The sequence below is a fragment of the Alosa sapidissima genome, chromosome 11 (genome assembly GCF_018492685.1).
Source record: "Alosa sapidissima isolate fAloSap1 chromosome 11, fAloSap1.pri, whole genome shotgun sequence".
Taxonomy (NCBI): Eukaryota; Metazoa; Chordata; class Actinopteri; order Clupeiformes; family Clupeidae; genus Alosa; species Alosa sapidissima.
Window position 1 is genome coordinate 5,034,677 of NC_055967.1, and position 24,253 is coordinate 5,058,929.

Sequence of the window (24,253 nt, forward strand, 5' to 3'; positions counted from 1 at the left end):
CATTAACCAGCCAAAACACTTATAGAGGACTGATAATGAAGATAACAAAATGTTGGTTTGTGTGTAGGTGTTTTTTGTGCCTGTTAACTGGATTTACCACCTGCACAACTCACTGAATGTCATTATGGACACAGAGGACATATTTTTTTCACTGAATTTTGCCAAACTCCTAGTAGGAAATGGTACCCAATTCCAGATGTGGGGTGTGAGTAATGAGTTCATTGGAACGACCATCCCCTGCCTTCTGCCACACTTGCTGGTTCCCTAGCCTTACCTTAGTTAATGACTAATCCATGGAAACGCCTCATGTCTCTACTTGCCGTAAATGAGAATTTGTTTTATGGGGGGTCAGGAGGTACAAGGTCTATTAAAGGTGTTGTTACATCTTCATAGGGAGTTGTGTCCATCTGGAAGGTGCTTCTGCCTGTGATCTGCCATGGCTAAAGGACTTTTTATGTCCACAGGCCTTGCCGTGGGCACGGGCATCATGACCCTGTCAGCCCTCGGTGGGATTATCACTATGGCCATCATATTCCAAGTGCAGGTTGGTCAAAATCCACCTACAACACGAGTTCCGATTACAACGACACCGGTGATTCCAACAGGACCTCCACCAGACCTGAGACTGCCCCGAAACGTGATTCCCCAGAGATACCACATCTTCCTGAGGCCTCTTTTCTACCATACACTCACTAATGAGACGATTCAATCCTTTATTTTTATGGGAAACTCCACTGTGACTTTTGAGTGTTTGAACAAGACCAGAAGCATTTTCCTACACAGCAAGGACTTGACTGTTAAGAAACTGGAACTGACGCGTCTGGACAACGGTGACATTCTGACTGTCAATCAACACGTTAATGAAAGCACTGTCAGTGAGACTGATTTCTTAGAGGTAAAATTGGAGGATGATGCAGTCTTGGAGCCAAATAGATCCTACAGCTTGTTTGCTGACTTTGAAGGAGAGATGTTCAATGATTTGACTGGCTTCTACACAAGTACATATGAAGTGGAAAACAGCAATGAAACAAGGTAAGTGTGCGTAAATAATAGAAGATAATAGAATCTAGAATATCATCTTTTATCCATGAATTTTGGTGTCCTCACCCTAAGAAAAAGAATGCTAAATGCCCCCCCCCCCCCCATCACCCCATTTACATTATTCATCATACCTCAATGCATTCAAACTTTCTTTGCATTTCACTTCCCCTGAAATTTGTAACAGTGGTGCTCCACATTTCTTTTTGGAAATAAAATGCAGACTGTTCAAAACCAATCCAGTGCACTACACAGGGAAATACTTGGAAATACTTTCATACCACAAGAAGTAGTTGACATTAGGTGTGTGTGTGCGTGTGTATGTTAGTGTGTGTTGGTGAGGGGGAGAATATTGTGATTTTTAAAATGTTTGATGTGTAATGCTTTCTACTGAATGCACCAAAAGCTGCTGAATCGGTTCTGTTCGCAGATATCTTGGTGCGACTCAGATGGCTGCCACTGATGCCAGAAAAGTGTTTCCCTGTTTTGATGAACCTGACTTGAAAGCTAATTTCAGTCTCACCCTCACTCACAGAGAAGGCTCTTCTGCACTGGCCAACTGGCCTAAAAAACGTAAAGATATTTCAAAATAAAAAAGTAGAGATTTGTGTCTAATGGTTGTGTAAAATGGAAAAGAAGTGTATGCATTATGTGTGTATTTCTGACAATAAATACATTATTATGATGCTGCAGGCACTAGTGGCTCCGAGATTGAAATTGATGGAGAGAAGTGGGTAGTTACTGAGTTTCAGTCAACGAAGAAAATGTCAACCTACCTTATGGCTTTTGTAGTCTCTGAGCTCGCCAACACTGGAGGCATAGACCATAAGGTATATCACACCTCTGCTACATGTGAAATCTGTGCATTCAATTTCTGTGAACTATTAGAGCTGAATATATCAGCAAACCATTACTGAATCATCACCACAGCTCTAAGAAGACAACAGTATTTATTGTGAATTACAGTTAGCTAGATTTGAAAATAATATTGGAAATGTTATTACAAATAGCCAAGATTTACATCTGTGACAATAAATCTATTACAAATGGTCTTCTATTGTTTGAAAGTGCTAGTCTAAGAAATTACATTGTAATACTTGACATTATTTTGTAATAGAGGATTTTCTATCTTATTTTTGCTGCATTTGTTTTTAATAATTTGACATAAACACATTCACAACCAGACATTCCTATTTAATCCCTATTGATTTTGACTTGCAACCAGTTAGAAATTATGTAATCTTTAGATATGCTGTGGATTATTCTGCCCTATCTGGCAGCGTTGTCTATATCAGAGTTCCATGAGATGTGTTTTTTCTTTCTTTGTTGTTAAAGGTATGGGCTAGACCTGAAGCCATAACTGATGGTCATGCAAAATATGCTGATACAGTTGCAAATAAAATCCTGAATTTCTATGAATCGGAATTGGGCCTAAAATATCCTGTCGGCAAACTAGGTAAGAAGATATCCATGAAAAGTTCACATTCACTGTAGGCTGTATATTGTTTAGAGTACAAAGTTCTGGAAGATGAAAGTGTTAAAATGTTTGTAGTGCATTACAATTTTAATGGTACTCACTGGTACTCAGAACGTTACATTACATGGGTACTTATTGGTACTCTATTGGTCTCTTCTCCATGACACTCTTCTGCTTACAGATCATATTGCCCTACCTGATCTGGCACCAGCTGGGATGGAAAACTGGGGACTGATAACATACCGTGAGTCAGCTTTGCTCTTTGCGGAAGGAGTCTCCTCCACATTCGATAAGGAATATATCGCTACATTGATCGCTCATCAGCTTGCTCACCAGGTATGGCATATTTAAGTATTACTCATAATTTGAGAGAGAGAGAAATGGTTTAATTGCTATAAAAGCCTTGTATGCTATCTCATGTATTATATGCAATGACTATTTTCAACATTTTCAATATTTTGTAATGTGTTACCAGTGGTTTGGGAACCTGGTTACTATGAAATGGTGGAATGATCTGTGGCTGAGTGAAGGATTTGCCACATACATGTCTTACCAAGGATTGAAACATTTAGAGCCTTCTTGGAATACAGTAAGCCTATGCTTTTGAATTTACACACAGTGTGTTACTGCAACCAAATACTCGGATCAAATTGTATGTGTAGAATGGTGATAGGGGTTTCTAAAAGAGCCAGTAAAAATCAAAGCTTTACATTACAGAGCAACTCAAGTTTTAAGTGTATTTGATTTTGTTTTGCCCCTGCGGTTCCCTCTAGGAAGACCTGTTTGTGGTGAATGAGGTGCAGAGAGCCTTCCAAGTGGACGCTCTGACTGCTGCTTACCCTCTCAGCCCCAGTGAGGAGGAAATTCAGTCACTCAGCGAGATCAACGGGCTCTTTGACACCATCACTTACAGCAAGGTGTGGATCTGATGAGGCAGCAAACTCCAGGCCTTTAAGTTCAAATAGTCATTCCCCTGCCTTCTCCTGCATTACATCCAAATGTGTATTTGAAATGTATAGATTTTCTGAACTGAAAAGGAAATACGACTCATAAGTTATTGTGTTATTAGTCAGTAACCACAAAAATGGTTTTATTTTTCAAAAAGCTGAAAACAGTTATAACATTGTTTGTGTAGTGTACTGTAAGTTATTTCATTTTCTGTGTACATTATCTAGGGAGCTGCAGTGTTGAGAATGCTGTCACACTATATGAGTACCGGTTCTTTTAAAGAAGGCATAAAGGTAAGCATGGCTGTGTTGTGTTTTTGGTTGCAGACAGTTACAGTCATAACTACTACACATCCTTTGTGTTCATACTTTGTTACTGCAGTAAAAGGCAATAAGATATGTCCCCCCTTTTTAGAAATATCTTAAAGCTCTGGAATATGAAAGCGCTGACCAATATGACCTGTGGACCTACCTACAAGAGGTATATAAATATTGTACAAGACTATTAATATTTTGCATTTAAATGCTAATCAACATAGTAAGGCAATTGTATTTATGCAATTGTATGTTATTAATTGTAGAATACTACACTTTATTTAATAACAAAGTCAAAATATTGTTGTGTATTAGTTAAAAGTGATTTACTTTACTTTAATAAAGCCTGTAACTTTTAAAGGCAGATACAAACATAGAGGAAATCATGAGCACGTGGACCACGCAGGCAGGTTACCCCGTTCTTACAGTAAACACTGGAACTGGAGACATATCCCAGGAACGCTTTCTCCTGAACAGCACGGGGAACAAAGCGTGAGTCTTCAGTCCATTTCCTTCCCACAGAGCCAGAGCAGACACAAAAACACAGTGCTGGCGAATAATCAATGTCATTACTTATATTTGCGCCATATTCTCTTTTATGTTTTATTTGTACCCCAATAATGTTAAAACTTGACTTTATTTTTCAGCGTTGTATGGCACGTGCCCATAAATCTACTGAAAAATGATGGCAGTGAGGTGCATGACTTGTTACTTGATAAAGCAATAGGAGGTAAATGACATACCATCTAAAAGGATCCTCTATGAAAACTGCTTTGGATTTTGCTGGTGAAATGGAGAGTGGTCTCAAGTTGATCGTGAATGTCGCCATTTTTTGTCTTGTAGGGCCAAGACCAGAGCTAAAACGTGACAAGTGGATCGTGGTCAATATTAACTGTACTGGTTATTACCGTGTTAACTACGACCGGGGAAACTGGGAGGGACTCATGGCTCAGCAGAAGGCTGATCACCATGTGAGTAGTGTTCATCTGATTCACCACAGGGAGGCCATCCTCCTTCTGCAGAGCTCTAGCCTTACTCTTGTGTCTACCATGAATAAAGCCCACTCTTCTTAAAGAGGATGTTCACTTTGTACTCCCTCCACGACAACACACACACACACACACACACACACACACACACACACACACACACACACACACACACACACACACACACACACACACAAGATGGGGTACATATTTAGAGAGATTGCGATTGAGAGAGAGAGGGGGCAAGATGGGGGGCTGAAATATCAAGGAGAGAGCGCCATTCCAGGACAGCTTGTTCACAGTCAGGGATTCATTGAAAAACTGCATTGCATTTTGGTAAATTCGGGCCTCAGAGTTCCAGAGAAGGAATGTAAGCTTATGATGGATTTCATAGATGTGCAGATTACATGATGTACAGATATAATTCACACCCAAGTATGTCATAATAGCAATAGCATTAGCAAGTACTACTAAGACTAGCATGTGATCTTATTTTCATCTCCCTCACAATATGTTTTGCTTTTGTTTTTTACAATTTGCAGGCTATTCCAATGATCAACAGGGCACAGCTTATTGATGACGCATTTAATCTGGCAAGGTGACCTCTCCTTTGTTTTAAGAATGAACCTTTATAGACATAAACCATAAACAGGCATTTTGAGGCACACAGGATTTCCACACAAATGAATGATGCAATGTTGTGGCTTGTCTTTTAGGGGCAAATATATTGATGTGACACTAGCACTGAACACAACCAAGTATCTCAAAAATGAAACGGAGTACATTCCATGGAACGCTGCTATGAAAAACCTGAAATACTTCATCCTCATGTTCGATCGCTCTGAGGTCTATGGACCGATGCAGGTAAGTTAAGCAAATAGATGAAAGCGCACCTAGTCACTGATACTGGAACAGATTTGGTCCTAATCTGGCTCTGATATATTCTAGAATGAGCTACAGTCTGCTTCAGTTAATTTAAGCAATATGAGTGTGGTTGGTAAAGTAAATCACCACGGCTGTAATTCGGCCGTAGGTACGACTGGATCTAACTGTTGTATAATAATAAATGCTGAAGAATTGACAAAAATACTGATGTTCTTCTGATGTTCCAATTACAGACATATCTGAAAGATCAGATCACCAACCTATACAGACACTTTGAGCATGACACAATGAATAATACAGTACCGAAAAATCACCTTGACCAGTACGTATTTCAGAAGTAAGCCATGTTCACTCATTATGGATTCAGTTGGACACAGCAGTCAGCTTACTCTTGTTATTCTCCATAGGTATGCCCAGTTGGAAGCCGTTACAGTGGCATGCAAAGTTGGCTTGAAAGAATGTATTGACACAGCTACTAACATGTTCAACCAGTGGAAAGAGAACCCATACAACACTACGTGAGTTATCCTCTCTGTCTCTCTCAACCCCCCCCCCCCCTCCTCTTTTCAAACAAGCTAATTTAAAGTATATCAATAATAATATTTGTTCTTTAAATGAAGATTTGACAAAACAAATATGAACCGGGCAACAACTATAGTCATCACCATTTCCATTTGCTATCTGGTTGATTTTCCTAACATATCAGTATCCATGTTATTTCTCTTATCAAAGGACCCAGATACACCCAAATCTGAGGTACAATGTTTATTGCTATGCCATTGCTGATGGCGGACAAGCAGAATGGGAGTTTGCCTGGGAGAAGTATCTGAACTCAACCATCGCAGCAGAGAAAGATAAACTAAGATATGGTCTATCGTGTACCAGGCATATTTGGCTTCTGAACAGGTCAGGGTGGAGCAGTAATATCATATCTCTCTTCACAGTGTGCGTCAGTACCATGCTTTATAACAGTTATTTCGACCAACAGATACCTCCAGTATACTCTCGATCCCACTAAGATTAGGAAGATCGACACCGTGTCTACCATCAACTACATTGCCAGCAATGTGGCCGGGCAAGCTTTGGCTTGGGATTTTGTGCGGGGTAACTGGAAGCACTTCAGTGAAGAGTGAGTGTCCATTCCTGGTGAAACAATGCATCCCTCGATACACAATGCAATTTTTACAAGTCACGACACATCTGCTGCTGCTTGTGTTAATTGCTCAGCAGCATTAATCTCAATCCCTCTCTACCAGTAATAAATCTTTAAAGAATGTTGTAAAAGGGGAGTCAGATGAACAAAGGTCACTTTACACACAAAAGTGTCACCACCCAGTCGTGATTCATTTTATTTCACAGTTGCTAGGCAGTGATTATATAGTAAACTGTAAACGTTGTAAATCAGTGCTGAGAAATGGTCATTTCCTTCTTCTACTGCAGACATGGTGGGGAGATCAAGTTCCTTGGAGATCTCATTGATGGAGTGACAGAGAGATTCTCCACAGAGTACGAGCTCCAGCAGGTGAGACTGTCCAGAATCATACTTTGAATACATACACACGGTGAAATTAGATCCACAAAATGGACCATTTTTGTATGTACTATATGTCTGAACACATGCCTCTTCTTTGTGACTCACTTTGTGTGGAATAGCTTAACAATGGGGTCTTGGGAGAGGAAACTGACAGAGGCAGACGTAACCTGCTGGCGGTTATTAAGTCTCCCACAGTAATCCTCTACTGTGTATCCGGCCAAATGTAACACATATTTGTGTGTGTGTGTTTGTGTGTGTGTGTGTGTAGCTGAAACAGTTCCAGTACGATAGCGACCTTACTGGAGACTCCATAGGCTCAGCATCCAGGGCCCTGGAACGAGCGATTGAGAGAACACAGATCAACATTCAATGGGTGAAAGACAACAAGGACACAGTTCTGGACTGGTTCCGAAGCGAGACGAAGTAGAGCGCTTGAGACAAATTGCACAGGTCTACTTGGCCAAACACGTCGGCTTGATAGAAAATGCAATTCAAAGCAGATGTAGTACTCCAAATGGACAACAGTACAAAGGAGTCCAATTTCATGCCGCCTGTAACTCCTGAAAAACGCTTGATTATTTTAACCCAGAAGACCTTCATAGTTCACAAAATTATGAAACTAAAACTGAAAGATAGAGAAGGGAGGGTTTGAGAGCGAGAGAGATTAATTTATTTTCATGTAATCAAACAAGCTTAATATATTCATTGACTTGGTATTTGATGACTTTGAATGAAATCACATCCAAAGGAAGCACTTGCTGCACTCAAACCGAGTGCAAAAATGAAAAAGCTCTATCTGTCATTGTAGGGTCTTTTACTTTTCTCCCTGTTTAAACAACTTTATATGTTATTTCTTTCAAACTGTTTATATATTTATATTTGCTATATGGATATATATATATATATATATATTTGCTTACTGAATAAAAAGGTAGTGTTTAAAAATAACACAAGTTCCTCTGGTGTGAATACAGTATATTTAATGCATTTGAGAAGCATGACCAACAAGTGCCTATGACAGATGATCCAGGATAAGATAGGATAGGACAGTGTACGATCTGTGATGGGAAATTCATAGCCATATGTGTGGCTTTAACATACAAACAAATAGAGACAGAGACATAAACACAAACAATGGAAACACTCTAACTTTCAGTAGAACAAAATATCTTATCAAAGAGCCTAGGATGACACTGACAGTACTGTAGCTCTACTGTGAAGGAGCATTTATTCATTTGGCCTGAGGGTCAGATCATTGCTGTTCACTCTGAGTGATATTGTAATGTGATACCATCCAACAAACACAGTTTCCCACTTCCCACCAACAGTACGCAATATACAGTTTTTACCAGTATAGCCAGAGACTTTCTAATGAGGAGACACAGCACTCAAAAAATCCTCCATCGAAATACATGGGGCTAGTTTGTAATGCCAATATGGCCGTTGTCTACACATATCCCACCCCGTCCTCGGCAAAACGTCGACATGTGAATACATTCAGCCAATCATATGGTGTGTTGTGAAGTAATCATGCCAATCATGTGTTGTGAACTCGCTGCTGGAGCAAGATTGGTGTCGTGAAGCCTTGCACACGCGCATTTCTACCGAATAGGATGCCCGATGAGTGGCCAAAAAGCGTTGCAATATGGTCGCCGAGTGGAGGGACTTGCCTAAAAGGACTTTGGTATAGCATGTGTGCCGGGACTGCAGTGCAGACAAGAACCATGAGATGACCAACTGACCGGTTCACAAAAACAGGTGTAAAGAAGACCATCATTTGACCATAATTAATGATTTTTTTAAAAAGAGAGCAGCCTCTTTGGCTCAGAAAAAGAACATTGATGTTTCAGTTGTTATTGCTAAATGACCAAACTTACAAAAAGTAGTAAAAATAATGACGAACATCGCAGAGAAACAGCAGAATGATTAAAAGTGCAACATGTATTTTTATGGCAAAAAAACGTATGTCCTTCTAGATCAACCATAATGCAGTTGGAACAATGAAATGGTAATGTATAATTCTCCTGTGTTTTTTAATGTGCCCTAGTTCTTGTCTAAAGTTTTTATGAAGGAGGAGCTGAACAATATAATCATAACAATTCCATTGAATGAGTGGATTTCTATGCCAGAGGCCCTCAGGAAGTATAATAGCATTTGACACTTCAAAGTCTTATGATAACAGTTTAGGCCTTTTGCCCTAGGTCAAAAATTGCCATACAAGCAGTATATATTCTGATAAATATGTCTGTATCTCTGCATTCATGGAGTTCTGAGAACTCCTGATTTGTTCAATTACTGAATATAATATTATTGAGTTGGTTCAATAGTTAACAGTGCATAAAAATGCACTGTTCTGTTATCCGAAGTCTTCTTCTTCTTTCCACCAAATTTCGTAAGGTCTTGAAAAGGACACTTGAGGAATGTATTTTTCGTTTCGTAATTTTTCGTAAACTTTATACTTTTTGAGTTATTAACATAAATCAAGCTTATTTTTCCCCATTGACTTTGCATTGGCACTATGACATCACAATGGGATAATCAAACTGATTTGCACCTGTATCAACTGACAGCTGCTCAACTAGGCCCCCTCACTGTAGCCAATTAATGACTTAGAATGCAATCAACTGCACCTGTGCTCTCTCACTGACTGCAGCAACTTCAATGGAACCCCTGCTCTGTGTCTCTCTCCATTGAACTGGATAGCTCACTTTCTCTTCCCCACTTTCTTTTACTTCATCCATTAAACTATCTGTCTATCAACATCCATTAAACTGTCTACCTATGCACATCTATTAATTCCCTATTAAATAATTTAACAGTTTAAACTATTCAACTATTTAACTGTTCAGCCATTCCAACTGTCAGTTGTCATCAACTATGACTCCCGCCACCTGTTTCCTCTGCCCACAACTGTTTCCAAATAAAAGTTTGTTTTGCATTTTATGTTAATGATGTTTTGCTTTATCATGCACTGGTAATTTCCTCAAAATTACATTTTCTAGTTGTACTTGCTGACTGTGTTTCAAATTATTTTACTGCCAACACATCAAAACAACAGAACAAATACATAGCAAAACAACGACATTCTTTTATTTCTTAAAAATATTCAGGTAACATAACAATAGCACTTCAGTATTTTAGTTCCATGTTTGTTTCGCTGTTGTCATATGACTTCTTAGCATGTTTGTTCATCTCAGTCCTCCTGAAACACAGAGACAGGCACATTTTAGTGCAACGCATTAAATTACATGAGCCGTGGGAATTATTGTACCAAGTCACATTCATAAGGCCTTTTAGAGAGTGTAAACAATCAAGGGCAAAAAGACTATGAAAACAATAGCATTGAACAAAAATATTTTACAGGTTTTACCTATGGAACCTAAACATTGTATAGACAAACTTTGAGCAAAATAACATGAGTCGGTGCTGCAATCATTTTCCTGGATTTTGTCTGATTTGACACGGAATGACTCACCAGTCAACCATGCTACCAGTAAAAAAAACATACAGGTTGCACAGCTGCAATTAAACTACTCTGCATGCAGTTCAAGCAAACAAGGGGAAAACCGCCATTTTCCTGCATTCCTCGTACCCACTCCTCGTCGTCCGCCCCGTCTCCCTGTCCTCCGGGTTTTGCCACACCCTCGCCGCCGGCTTTGTTGGCCATGATTTTATCCGTCCACGAGGCCCCAGCTGTCTCGTCTCCAGCAAAGTTGCACTTGGTAACGGTGCCCCCATTTATCTTGGCAAAGGAAACTGGGGGGAGTGGGGGGGGGGCAGAGATGGAGAGAGTACACTGACTAATTTGCATCACATTCAAATCTATTTCGACTAGAGCACGCATGCACTCTTAAGTGCTGAAAAGACAGAGCAGAACCATTCAACCAAATATATCCTGCAGCTAACCACATATGTGGAAGTGGTACTGTGGCTGACTTTTGCAGCTTACTTCCTAAAACCCTTATTCAATCTTTGAGAGGTTGTAAAGCAATGTGTTTGTCACTCACAGATAAACGGACCGTCTCCTTTGGTTTTTAGACGGATCTCCTGGCCCATTTCCATTTCTGTTTTCTCCGCCTCTGCCTCGGGTATCCAGAAAGCATAGGCCTGACTGGGGCAATGCTTTTCAGTGATTCTCACCAGCTCTGGTTTGTTGACAATGTCATTCAGATGCTCCTCAGACAGACAGTCTGTTTCTCCTTTGGCCTCCACTTCTGCGTGTCACAGAGATTCAAAGTGTTTTTTTAACTCCCTCAACTAGATTGACTTTTAGCTTTTAGCTGACTTTTAGATTTGTATCACTAGGGGATCTATGATAGATTATTTTGTCCAATATGGTACAGTAATAAATGGGCATGTCTATGATTTGCTGGATTGGGGTCAGTGTGTCTTTATCAGTCACAGAAAGTTTACTACATAACTTTATCAAGTCAGACGAAACAAAAAGACAGACAATGCAGATGGAGCAAACACATTTTTTTGTTTTTATGTTTTTTTTTGTTTATGTATGGATTTATGTTTAAAAAAAACAGGACATACAATTTGACCTGCACAGCGTTTTTTCTTGCTTAGGCAGCCACGTTGTATCCATTTGGTTGCATTAAAATAAAATACTGGTGTTAAGCACATATATAGGGCATCATAATCATCATTCTGTCCATTTGCAATCCTCAGATCCTCACACTGCAACCCTATCTACCAGACTTTGGGTAGAGGTTAGCTAGGTAACTGATTATGAGGACCTGTCCTATGAGGACCTGTCCACGCTGTTGCTAAAACGAAGCCATGAGAGTTGCTGAATCCCATCTAGTTTGCAAGCGTGTTGGATTGCATGCAGCTTTCATGACAGTAAGGAAATGACTAGGTGTGACAACATCAACATGTTCAGTATTCCCTAAAAAGTCCCATGGCATGGTTCTGGCGCATCATTGTAAACAAAGCTTTGTTTATGTTGCGTCAAAGTGAACTCACTGTAGGAAGACATAAGGTAGCCTGTGTTGACTTTCTTGGTATCGCTGAAGTTGGGCTCAATCTCATCTCCTTTTGCATCAAACTTTCTCCTGTGGATTCGACTAGGTTTGATGTATAAAACATTATACCGATCCTGAAAAAAACAATAATGAAAATGTTTCCAAGATATTAACAATTGAAAATGACTAGCTTAGGCTACTATAAAATAGCCTACACTTTTAAGAATATTCAGCGACCAAGACAAATATGCGGAGGGCGTAGGCCTACACTACCTGTGAGAGTCTGACGTTGAGACGTCGGTTAAAACAATTATTCTGATAAAATAAGTCATATGGCATTAATTGCATGATATAAAATGGCTCAAACAACCTTTTTACTTTGAGCGTCTGTGATTACGTGGCGTGATACATCAACGAGTTGTCCCTCCAGTATAACACCTCGACCACTGCCACAAAGAGAGAATGCAGTCAGTCAGTGTAAGCCCATTATCGATGATAATATCAGCAACACTGGAGTACAACTTGGTTGATAGATTATTTTGCTTTATTTTGGTTTTGCTTTACCCCCTTGGTAAGCCTACACTGTCAGTGGAGTTTGTTCGTCCAGGCGTCGACAGAAAAAAACCCGCACCACTACACTATTACCTTTGAAAAGAGGAGGGATTCCATACATTTCCAATTTTCTCATTGTGCACAGGTTTGTTCTGTAGTGATGTGTTGTGATATATCCGACTCATTATTCCAACTATTTAGACAGTTTGCAGCTACTTCCCATCGACTTCCTGGTTTTCTACGTCACCAAGGAAATACCATTCAGTCAGTGTTTTGGGCTGCTGGATCCCCCCACCCTCATCCAAAGGTTTTCACATCACACATGTCATATAGTTGTCTCCATTTGCATGCACACTATTTAGCGTCTAAAACATACAGCTATGTTTCCTTCTCTGAGTAGTTCCACAGCATATGTTTCCTTCTACTGAAGTAGTTCCACAGTGCGAACAGGTTTGATATTCACTCCAATCATAGGCTATGCACTTTTTGTTTTCCTCTGATTAATGTGAATTTCAAACACATAGCACATGGCACAATCAGGCTTTTGCTACATTTTCCCAGTTTCACTCACATAGCTCCATTAAATTATTCCTACAGCGTAAGCTATTATGTGGCCATATTTTTCTGATGTTAGTTTAGTTGTTAACAAAAAAATAACAGGATGTGGCATTGGTGACAGAAAAGTGTACCAAATATTCAAACATTTCCCATAACATTTATAGGTTTCACCGTTTCAATTCATGAAGCTTGTGATATGTACATTTTTGGTCCTAGACAACATTTGGCTAATTCTTGTTTACTTTGGTCCTTGTAAACCACACAAGATAAATACAAACAATGGACAGGATCAAGTGGAAGAAATGCACTCTAGCTGAACTCTACATACTGGTGAGAGACCTGCTCAAACATTCCAGGCACTTTATAGTATTTTTTTCTGTCCACACAAATCACAAACACACACACGCGCACACACACACACACACACACACCATAACACACATATGTCCATTGGTTATTTCATTGTCTCAGAACAATTAATAGGCCTACTGAGATAACAACTTGAAGATCAGGTCTATGCAGGGCCTCTTAAATTACTTTCAACTGACTGAGCCAGAGAGGGATTTCTCCAAACATCAACACAGCAGTTCGGAAGTTTCTTTAAAGTGCCCTTCTTTGTTTGGTGTTCTCACACTCCTCTGCGTGGTTTGCTGTTCGCCTCCTCCCAGAATTCCTTTGGGTGTTGTCAGGCGTTGCCACAGGACCAGTAGGTAATACACCCATTTCAAAATGCTTCTCTAGGGTGTCTGCCTTTCGATTTGTGGAGACAGAAAGTAGAGGGTGAAGGGTCGATTTGTGTTATGTTCTGAATGATTCATATACATAAACATAATAGGGGTTGTTTGTGGGTGACATAAGGTTGACTCACTTTTGATATGCTCCAGGCAGGGTCGACGCTGTCAGGTAAAAGAGAAGGAACTTTCCCCTCCTCGTGTTTGTCTCCATGTGTCTTGTCAGTGGTAATTGTTTGTGGACTCTGTCCTGTTCCGGGAAGAGAAACTCAATATCATCAGTGTTATCCCCCTCGTGTTCTCAGTCATGGTACAATGGCAGTAAAATTAATTTTATAACTTATAAAATTGTGTCCAGTTAAAGTTAAGGAGAGGGCCTCACTGTTCTTTGGAAGCCGACGGACCTGGAGGCCTAGCCACACATTGCGTCTTTGACCCCAGTCTCCAGGGCTCTCCACTTCGTACAGGCGGTCCCTTTCCTCCTCATTGATTTCCAAGAACTTTTGACACACTGTGTCAGAACAAGGAAACAAGTAATGTCCATAATGTCTGAATAAATAATGCCCATTATACAAGACAAAGACCTGTCATGTTTAAGAATAACCCATCTTTGCTCTTCACCTGCCCAGCCTTACCTTCGTACATTCGGGCAGAAATGGGATAGCTGACACCCAGTACTTCCTCTTGAGGGAATGACGAGCAGAAATCTTCCAGCATCTGCAGGGCAAGCCCCTTCCTCCTCCAGAGTGTCCGAACAAACAAAGTGTCCAGCACGGGAAGCAAGTAGCTTTGCCCACTACATCTACTGCACAAGGTGCCTGTGCAAAGACAGCATGGACCATTGGACAAATGATAATATATAAAACACAGTAAAACATATAATTTAGCTGCACAACTAGCTAAACTCCAGATGAACTGAGGTGTGAAGAATAATATAACTAAAAATGTGAAATTGTGACAAAGAAAACAAACAACCGGAATAGGCCTTGCTTTGAATGGAGCCATGGTAATTACATTAGTTATCTGACAGAGGTGATGTCTTTTTCACTAGCAAGGGTATGGCACATAGACATTCTTTCACCAACAGATGATAATGCTGAGATATACCTTTTTTCTTTATGGTATAAAATCCGACAGCTTCTCCATCCAGCCAGAAGATTTTGCCAAATTCCTCCAAAGCATGCGGTGAGAAATATATTTCTTCATCCAGAGTTCTTTCCAAAATTCCAAAAATGATCTGACTCATGACAAACAAAATGACTCTCTCCACGATTGAATTCACCTATGGAAAAACAATGACCAAATTAAAAGCACAGATGATAAAACCTCTTTCTCAGCTTTGGCAAAATAAAACAATGTAATTATACAATTATTAGCCTTACCACTACAAGTCCACATCTGGATTTGCAGGATGTCTTCATCACATCTTGTACAGACCACCACTTTTTGTGCAGGTATACTGCAACCACTGAAAGATTCAAGACATTTTCTCACACGCTGCCATAACCAATCATAACATCAATGGTAACTACTGGAGTGAGTGTTTAAGTAAGTAAACACATACATACATACATACATACATACATACATAGCCTACATAAACAAACCACCCCAAATAGCTCAACCTTGAGTTGCATCTCCAGGCAAATGCAGGGCAAAAACCGAATGGGCTAGATCATCACTGAAAAGTGAGAGGCTGGCTATGTTATCATGACACACGTCCACCTAGTAAAAGAACAACAGACATGTATACCACTATGCGAAACAAACAAAAATTCCTTGATTACAAAAGCATTTCAATGTCCAAATGAATGAATCTTATGAAACACCTTTACTCCATGTGATAGCGTGAAAGTCTTCCTTAAACCATTGTCCAAATATGCCATTTTCTCCTCTGACAGATCGACACAGTCTTCTTCAGGACAGTCAACTGGATATGTGATATCTGTAATAGAAGTCACTTAATATAATTAAAGGAATGTAGGGTAGGGTGCTTAGTGATAAATACTTTATAACACTTACTGACACGAAAATTGATGTATTACAAAATGTTAAAAACCATGTAGTAAGCACGCGGAACTGGCATAGGCTTGCTTGGATATTTTTTATCTCCACAAAGTAGTCTCGGTTTTACACAGGAGACTGAGCACGCCGTGCATGTAGTGTCCGGACTTATTAAAGCCTACCGAAAACAGTGCCAACAGGGTTCCAGTGAATAAAGAAGACCTTTCGACTATTGCAGAAGCTGTGAGTTATGGATAACAACTTAACAGTAGGCCAGATTGTGGATACTGGCTTTAAATGAACACAATAGAGCACTTTGAGTATATTTGGCAACTCCAACGCGAATGGTTTTGGACACGTCGCCCATGTTTAATGACAGTCGGCAAAATGTACAAAACAGTATGGGCAATGACTAATGGATTAGACTATTATCGAAACACGTCAGATTCGAAAGTGGTTCCACACCACAATTTATACGGCGAGTATTTCGGTAGCGTCTTACCGGTGATATGGTGCTGTTTGGATTCCATTTTGTTTATCAAATGTCATCAACACTGTAAACACTTTTGTTTGTGCAAGGGCTCCACCTAGTGTGAAAGATCGCAAACTAAATCAACTGTGTGCACTTTGCCTGCACTGTGCAGAAATACATTTCGGTGCTTTAAATGCAAGGTATCACGAGGTGTTCATAGGGTGGGTCACTGATACAAAATACGAGGCTTAAATATGAGAATATGAGAGCAATTTTAAGTTAAGCTTTTTTTTTGTAGCCTATTTTGTAACTGTCAGATGCTGTTTCAACTATAGATCTGTTGCAAGTAACTTCTCTCTTTTGCCAAATAATGGATATTATAAATTGTAAGATATACAGTGAACATATTGTAATTATGTTTATTAAAACAATTTTACAGTTACGATGTTAAATGGTTGTTCAAGTTCAGAGTAATTGAGGACGATACAGCAAGTTGCAACTTTATGATCTCTAAACTGTTAACAGCATTTAGGGACAGTTACCTTGCAACATATCAAAAATAGATTAAAAACTCATATTCATAGACGTTTGTTGGGCCTGTTTTGTCAATACTAACATAGCCTAAATCATCGTTTTTTGTTTTTGTCGCATGTCAAAATTATTAACTTTTCAGCACGTAGATCAAACAATGTAGAATTTACTGATTTGACTGATTTGTAGAGAATCATTGTACATTAATCACTTTGTGAAGATTTTATCAATGCAATTGTGTGTTTGTATCATGAGTAAGTATCCAAAGTATCCTGATACTCCCCTGTTTGAGTGTTTTGTAGTTTCACAAAACAAAACAAAGCCTTTGCCAGGATGTCCCACATGTAGCCTACTGAAGCCCTGTCACTAGTGCAATCCTCTTAATCCAATATCCACTGTGGAATTTTAAAAAATCTTCACAGCACTTAGCACTTGAACATTTTCAGGTCGGTCAAAGTATGGCTACAGTGGAAGTTTTTACATGGTAGCCTACCTCAAAATAGGCCAGGTGTATTTCAGATCTTCATAATATTTGATACACATATAGACTGGACTCTACATACATTCATAAAAGAAAGTCTGAATTGGATGCTTTTCTTGATCTAGTATTGTGCAGAAGCTAAAGCCACTTCCTGTGGGATTTTCAGTCAGATTTTCCATGGGGTTTTTAGTATAAAGTATCTGTTTTAAATCTTTATTTTTCACCCCAACTCAATATCATTGACACTTTGTCTCAACCTTGAAATGTAATAAACTGCTATTATTTGTCCATGGGATTTAAAAAAAAGAAAATATACAATTCTCAAATACAAAGTACCCCCCAACACATACACATTTACACTACTGTCAACCATTGTATTTACATTACATGGCATTGTATATTGAAACCTGTAAAAGGTAGCTTACATGCAACTGCATTTCAACAAATTTGACTTTTATAACATCTTGTGTTTCTGCACAAAAATGTCAACAATAGAGATTCAGAGATACTGAGCTGGGGTGAAAACATTTCTCCATATGGAAATCCCCAGAAGAATACTATATAAAATGTCTCTAAGGTCTACAAAATGACAGTACCTAAGAAAAGCACCAGAGACCAGACTAGAGTACCCTTCAGAATTATTGTCACCTCTGCTAAAGTTGACTAAAATCAGGTATGAAAAATAATCCGTTGGTGATTTATTCTAGTCCCACAATAAAAACAATAAGGATAAATCTAACCTTAACCTTCTTTTTGTATACATTGTACCTATTTATTATATTTATTTATTATATGTATTTATTATATGTATCTTTACACTGTCTTAATGCTATGGACCCATTTGGTGTCTGAAATAAAGATTTGATTGAAACACATTTATTTTGAGAAAAAGGAAAATCTCATAAAGAAATAAATATTTTTAACAAAAACATGTCGCTCACAATTATTGGCACCCCTGCTTGTAATACCTTCTTAAGCCTCCCTTTGCCAGTAAAACAGTTTGTAATATTCTCCTATGACACCCCATAAGGTTGGAAAATATTAAGGAAGGAATTTAAGACCATTTGTCTTAACAAAATCTCCCCAGATCGTCCAGATTCCTAGGTCCACACATGTGCATTCTCCTCTTTGACCCCTGATCTAAACTCTGACTGAGTTTAGATCAGGGGACTGAGATGGCAATGGCTGAAGATTGATTTTGTGTTCATTAAACCATTTTTGTTTTGAGCTGGACATTTATTTTGGTTAATTGACCTGATGAATGATCCAATCATGACCCACTTTTAGTGTCTTGGCAGAGATTGACAGATTTTCTTTGAAAATGTTCAGGTTTATCCTGGGGTTCATGATACTATGCGCCTTAAAGGTGCTCTAGCGATGCTGGGTAACGTCACTTCTGTTGACGTTCAAACAAAACAGAAAGCTAGCTCGCTACTTCCTCCCCCTCCTTCCCGTGCAATTGAAACTCTCCTAAACGCGCATCTCGTCGGTGAATTGCTGGAACTGTTTGTTATGTTTTTATGGGCTAGGTTTGCCCAGCTTGTTTTTGTTGCCGTTTTTGGAGCCTCGGCTGTCCAGAGATCACGTTTTTTTACAGTGTATTCAGGACATAGACAGCTAGCAGATGGTGAGGTGATGTTTGCTAAGTGACATAAAATGTTTTAGCCTAAAAAATGTGTGGCATCGCTTAGAGCACCTTTAAGGTTCACAAGGCGTTTGGGAGTAAAACAGCATTTTCAGTATAGTCATTCCCACATAAAGTGTTTCTTGCCAAAGAGGACATTTAATCTGACAACAGACCACATTTCCAGACAAAGTCACTGTACCATTCAGTAACTCCTGACATTTACAATTAAATGATTGGAAAGGCTTTTACCTGACATGCCCTCTAAATAATCTATTAGCAGTGAGGTCACTTTTGAAGATTTTTGGGGGACTTGGTGACCCCAAGATGATATATTTTTCTGTAACTCTCCAACAGTGGTTCTTATGGAATCGCAAGATAACCATGGGTCTTTGTCCATGCATGTTTGTCACATTTCCGTTTGATTAGAACCTTTTAATTATTGTTTTAACTGTAAATATAGGCATTTTAAAAAGTATCTAGTTTTTATAACCATTCCCTGACTTACAAATGTCAACACCCAACACCCTTTTTTTTTATTTCAATTTAGTGTATTCACTTGTCTCTCCGATGTTGAAAAATTACTCTGGGATTTAGCCTCTGTGTCACTTTATTTTCATACCTTAGTGAAAAAGAAAGTCATGAACTTCTGAAAGTTTACAGACACTCTGATTAACTTGAAATCTAATTGAAATTAGATAGGAAAAAGCTTCTGTTACATTTTCTACATAACATTTTCTAGGGGTGGCATTAATTGTGGGCAATGTGTTTTTGTTCAATATATTTATTTCTTTATGACATTTTCCTTTTTATTCAAAATAAATTTGCTTCGCTTCAAGGTTGGATTTTTCTCATTGTTTTCATTGTGACTCATTCAGACTCATGGAAAAGGAACAGAGGCCATTAGTTCATCTCAATGCATTCATTCCTTCCTCATAAAAAAATATTGAAACAGGTTGTTTTGTTAAAGCATATTGTCATTCAGTCTTTGGTAATATACTGTAGTTGAGCATTTTGTGTTGCGAAAGCTTTTCTTAATTTTGTGAGGTGTTGTTATTGACAATACTTGACAATAACACATCAGAATGCATTTTCAGATGATACTAAGAAAAAATACAATTCTTATTCTTATGCGTCATGGTTTGTATATTATTTTTTTTTATCCCCCCCCCCCCCCCCCCCCCCCACACACACACACATACAGAATACAGACAGATTATAATATCCTCTGCCCCTTACTCAGACATATACTGAGTTGTATTTCCATTCAGTTTAGTCAATTTGCATGGATTAATGCATGTTTGTGTGTGTGTATGTGTGTTATAATGTATGCCTCTAGGGCAAGAAGTTGTATTGACATGTCATTCCAATTATGTGCAATTACCAATTACTTTGCACTTGCATAATAGCACACACCACATACAACATAATCATGTGCTTGCACAAATCAGAGAAAATTATTTTTAATCTAATTGGTCTGGCATGTTACTGATGCCAGACCAATTAAATATAATTATTACTAATAAATCCAAGATATATCTTAACAGACCTTGGTATGGGTATATTAACAGTAGTTTAAAGAAAAGTTATAAATCGTGGAGTTATTGTTGTGGGACAGATTCAGTCTGTGGGATTAACACCCCATGAGAGAAGTATTATGTTCACGAGAAAGAGACCTGAAACCCTGCATCTCTCCTGTTCTCTCCTGTTCATGCATACATCAGATGTCAAATACAGTAAATGGAACAAAAGCATTGATACTCAATCGTTCAGCAAAATGAATATGCAGCACTGTACGGTATACTCTATGGTCTAGCAGTTTTACATACACTTGCAGAGTTGCCATGTCATGAAAATAGACAAAGACGATCCCTGGCCAGGGTGTCCTTTTCTTATTCACAGTCGATTGTTCACTGTATCTGGCTGTGTTTAGATGTGCACCAGATCCTCACACAACCCTGAACCACTGGTGGTAAATAAAAACCCAGTGGGTCAGCTGAGCCCCCACTTGAGGGAACAATTTCACAGTAACACAACAAAGATATGCAGCTCAATTAGATCTGGTTATAAACCAAAATCCCTCATTGGTTCCAGTCTAGTATGGTCATGCAAAAAGCTAACCCAAAGAAACAGGCGCTAGTTCCTCTTGCCATTCATTCAAGACCCATTCAAAGCCAGTGAGATAGAAACAGTCACCAAGTCACTTATTAAACACACCTAGCTAATTCAGCCTACTTGTTATAAATACACCAGAGACCTTGTTTTGAGCTGCCTCGTAATAACTGTTTGATAGTCCAGAGTGGGAAGCCTGTGTGTTCATTTTAACCCTCTACAGCCCTCATTCCAGTGGCACACAAGAAAGCCTGCAGAGCAGACTTCCCACTGGGACATTTCTCACATTCCTGTATTGCGGGAAAGGCCTGCTTGAACAGTTTGTTTTGTTTTTGTAATGCTCTGGGTTTATCCCTCTGAGGTATTGGTTTACAGTCAGCTGCTGGACTGTTGTAAGGTCCTTGGGATGGCAAAGTTTCCATAGCTGGACACCTGTGAGATTCACATGAGAGAAACTGTAGAACCTCCTTACTTTATTACTGTAACATCAGCTTCTCTCCCTGACCCATCCCCACAAACATAACACTGGAGTATTGCACATCAAAGTGCATGCATTAGAAGAAATTATATATGAATTCTGATCCAGCCTAATACTATGGTTACATGTATGATATATATATACATTAAGTAATAAAATTAGGTTAAAAAAATGAAGCATGGCTCTTATTTGGTCACATTTTTTGTGCAATAAAGACACTTGTGGACAATGCATAGTCTGATTTCTTAATGATGTTCTCTGGTTTGCCAATCTGATTACATGACCAACCAATAGGATTAACTTAATATCTTGGACAAAACGTTCTCCTATTATAACAAATCCCTGAAATATTGAATGGCCATGAATATACTGCATGGAAAGGGAAATAAATGTGTGCTCCTGTGTGTATTTGTGATGCATTGTTGATATTATGACAGTGTGATAGTACACTCTTAAAACTAATGTGTTGAAAACAACCAAATTGCATTGTTTTTAACACATCTCTGTGTCCAGATAGGGACAATACAGTTTGTGTTGTTTCCTTTTTTTATTTGTTACACAATATGTGTTGAAAACAACACAACTTGCTTTGTTTTTTTAACACATCTCTGTGTCCAGATATAGGGACAACACATTGGGATGACTCTTTACCTCTCCGATTCCCTCTGAAACCCTGCCCCATAAGTTCCAACCAATAACCAGGGATATCCACCAATCCATTTATCAGCTGTTATGGTTATGGTTATGCTGGATAACCTAAGTGACAAAAAAATATACATTTTTTGATGAAATCTAGACTGCAATGGAAGACATTTTTAAATGTAAATGGATGCACAAGTCACTGATAACCATGTTGTCAAAGGCTTACCAAACATGTGTTGACAGTAGCTTTACACTAAACGAAGAGGCATTACATTGCAAGACTTCATTCCAATTCCATACATCAACTCCATGCCTTTGGGTTTGAGCAACGCTACAATCAAGACAGCAGAGGGCGTCAACAACACACTCGTATACGACACGTTCTTGGCGTGCTGTTGTCCAATACACGCAAATTCCCACAATACACAGTTCTATTGTCTGACAATTGACCTTGCGTTAATTTACTAGCTACCATGAACTGAACCATGAACCATGACCTATGAACTGGAAGATAACTTGAGAAGGCTATGTGGCAATATGAGAAATCTTGTCAAGATTAGAATGTCTTCTTAATATGTTTCAGAAGCCCATGAGCTGCAAGGTTTCTTGTCCTCAGCTTACCACACTGGTGCCATCATCCTTGATTAGCTGAGTAACAACAACATTACAATCACACTAACTTCAACTGTGCATACTTGGAGCATGGGTATAGGCTACATTCATATTCATATACACACCTATGAAGTGCATGTCTATGGGAAAAGACTGAGAACTTTATACTTTTGTTGCATTAAAATTATAGGCCCAATGATTTAATATAGAAATGGGCTAAAACGGATAGATATCTTCGTTAAGTATTTGCCAAGGATGTGCAAAATTAAAAGATGAGAAAAAAGATGAGAAAAATCTAGTTGCAAAATGGTAAGAGGTGTGGTTCACTCTTTATTACAATTTTGTGTCTATTAAAGGCTATTAATAGGCCTGTAGTGAAGCTCATAAATATTAGTGTTGTTATTGCGCACTACATACAGCCACTATTGTACCATGTGCAACACAGACACTCAAGATGAATGAATGATACGATGCACTCCACTCCGAGCATTTGAATGAAACTCCGTATCGGGTCTTGGTTTTCTCTCTGGTAATGTGTGTGTCATTGGCAAAGTATGCGCACACCTAAAATGTGGAACTGGGCGAGATTTCACTGCGGTTACTAGAGGTAGGCTACGCGTACAGGTGGCCTAAACGGTGGAGACACCTGACATAAAGCTTTTTCCACGAGTGTCTAAACATTTGTAGTCCAAGTTGTCAGACATACCTTGTAGGCTAGTAATGCGATTCATCATTAATGTTAGGCTATAGCCTTGATGGCGAAAATGTATTTAGGTCTGCAATGTTACTGTCACCTGAACGTAGAGCTTGACACTTTCTACAATTTAACTCTCAGGTTGTAGAAAAGTAATATTAATATATATTTTATATGTCATTTTAATAGCTTAAAAGAAGAATAAAAAGCATCACATTTGAATGAAGGTTAAGTTGTACCAATTACAGTAACATAAATCTTACAGAGGTGTGAGACGCAATATACGTATATGTGTGTGACGGTATAGTTAGTGGCGGTATTTGCGCAGAAAAAAATACGCGTGATCCATACGATGCTAAGATATTGCGCTTCAAAATTAGTACTTCCCTTTGGGGATGAAGAATCCTGGTATCGACCAATGGCGTAGAATATCAGAGAGTATGTAGCCTCCGTGTGTGGAAAATGCAAATTATGGGGTTTACACTGATGTCGCTTAATAAAACAAAACAAAAAATCAGTAGGCTGGTTTATAGTTGTTTATTAGTATGTCAGGGAAAAAGTTATGACAAGATGCATAATGAACAACCTATTCAACGTAATTGTGATG

At 38.8% G+C, this 24,253-nt stretch overlaps 3 protein-coding genes across 4 annotated transcripts; 1 reads left to right on the forward strand and 2 right to left on the reverse strand.

Moving 5' to 3' along the window:
- Positions 1-395: 395 nt before the first annotated feature.
- Positions 396-8,133, forward strand: anpepa (alanyl (membrane) aminopeptidase a). Its single transcript, XM_042111263.1, has 20 exons — positions 396-1,032; positions 1,469-1,611; positions 1,732-1,868; positions 2,374-2,494; positions 2,697-2,851; positions 2,991-3,104; positions 3,289-3,432; positions 3,691-3,756; positions 3,878-3,943; positions 4,139-4,269; positions 4,425-4,507; positions 4,621-4,748; positions 5,309-5,364; positions 5,483-5,630; positions 5,885-5,973; positions 6,059-6,169; positions 6,384-6,557; positions 6,640-6,780; positions 7,092-7,173; positions 7,454-8,133. The coding sequence occupies exons 1-20, from the start codon at positions 437-439 to the stop codon at positions 7,610-7,612; spliced, it is 2,844 nt and encodes a 947-aa protein (XP_041967197.1). The 5' UTR covers positions 396-436; the 3' UTR covers positions 7,613-8,133.
- Positions 8,134-10,253: 2,120 nt separating this feature from the next.
- On the reverse strand, positions 10,254-13,025 carry arpin (actin related protein 2/3 complex inhibitor). Its single transcript, XM_042109608.1, has 6 exons — positions 12,801-13,025; positions 12,526-12,601; positions 12,157-12,289; positions 11,193-11,399; positions 10,778-10,941; positions 10,254-10,387 (listed from the first exon to the last, which is right to left on the reverse strand). Exons 1-6 carry the CDS (start codon positions 12,890-12,892, stop codon positions 10,379-10,381), a joined length of 681 nt encoding a protein of 226 aa, XP_041965542.1. The 5' UTR covers positions 12,893-13,025; the 3' UTR covers positions 10,254-10,378.
- A 377-nt stretch (positions 13,026-13,402) lies between these two features.
- Positions 13,403-16,598, reverse strand: fam169b (family with sequence similarity 169 member B). Of its 2 annotated transcripts, none has more exons than XM_042109605.1 (9): positions 16,503-16,598; positions 15,826-15,941; positions 15,622-15,721; positions 15,379-15,464; positions 15,104-15,278; positions 14,632-14,814; positions 14,379-14,507; positions 14,134-14,246; positions 13,403-14,015 (listed from the first exon to the last, which is right to left on the reverse strand). In XM_042109605.1, exons 1-9 carry the CDS (start codon positions 16,528-16,530, stop codon positions 13,866-13,868), a joined length of 1,080 nt encoding a protein of 359 aa, XP_041965539.1. In that variant the 5' UTR covers positions 16,531-16,598; the 3' UTR covers positions 13,403-13,865. The 2 variants fall into 2 exon arrangements, with proteins under 2 accessions (XP_041965539.1, XP_041965541.1); XM_042109607.1 differs by having other exon boundaries at positions 13,890-14,011.
- Between the last annotated feature and the right edge of the window lie 7,655 nt (positions 16,599-24,253).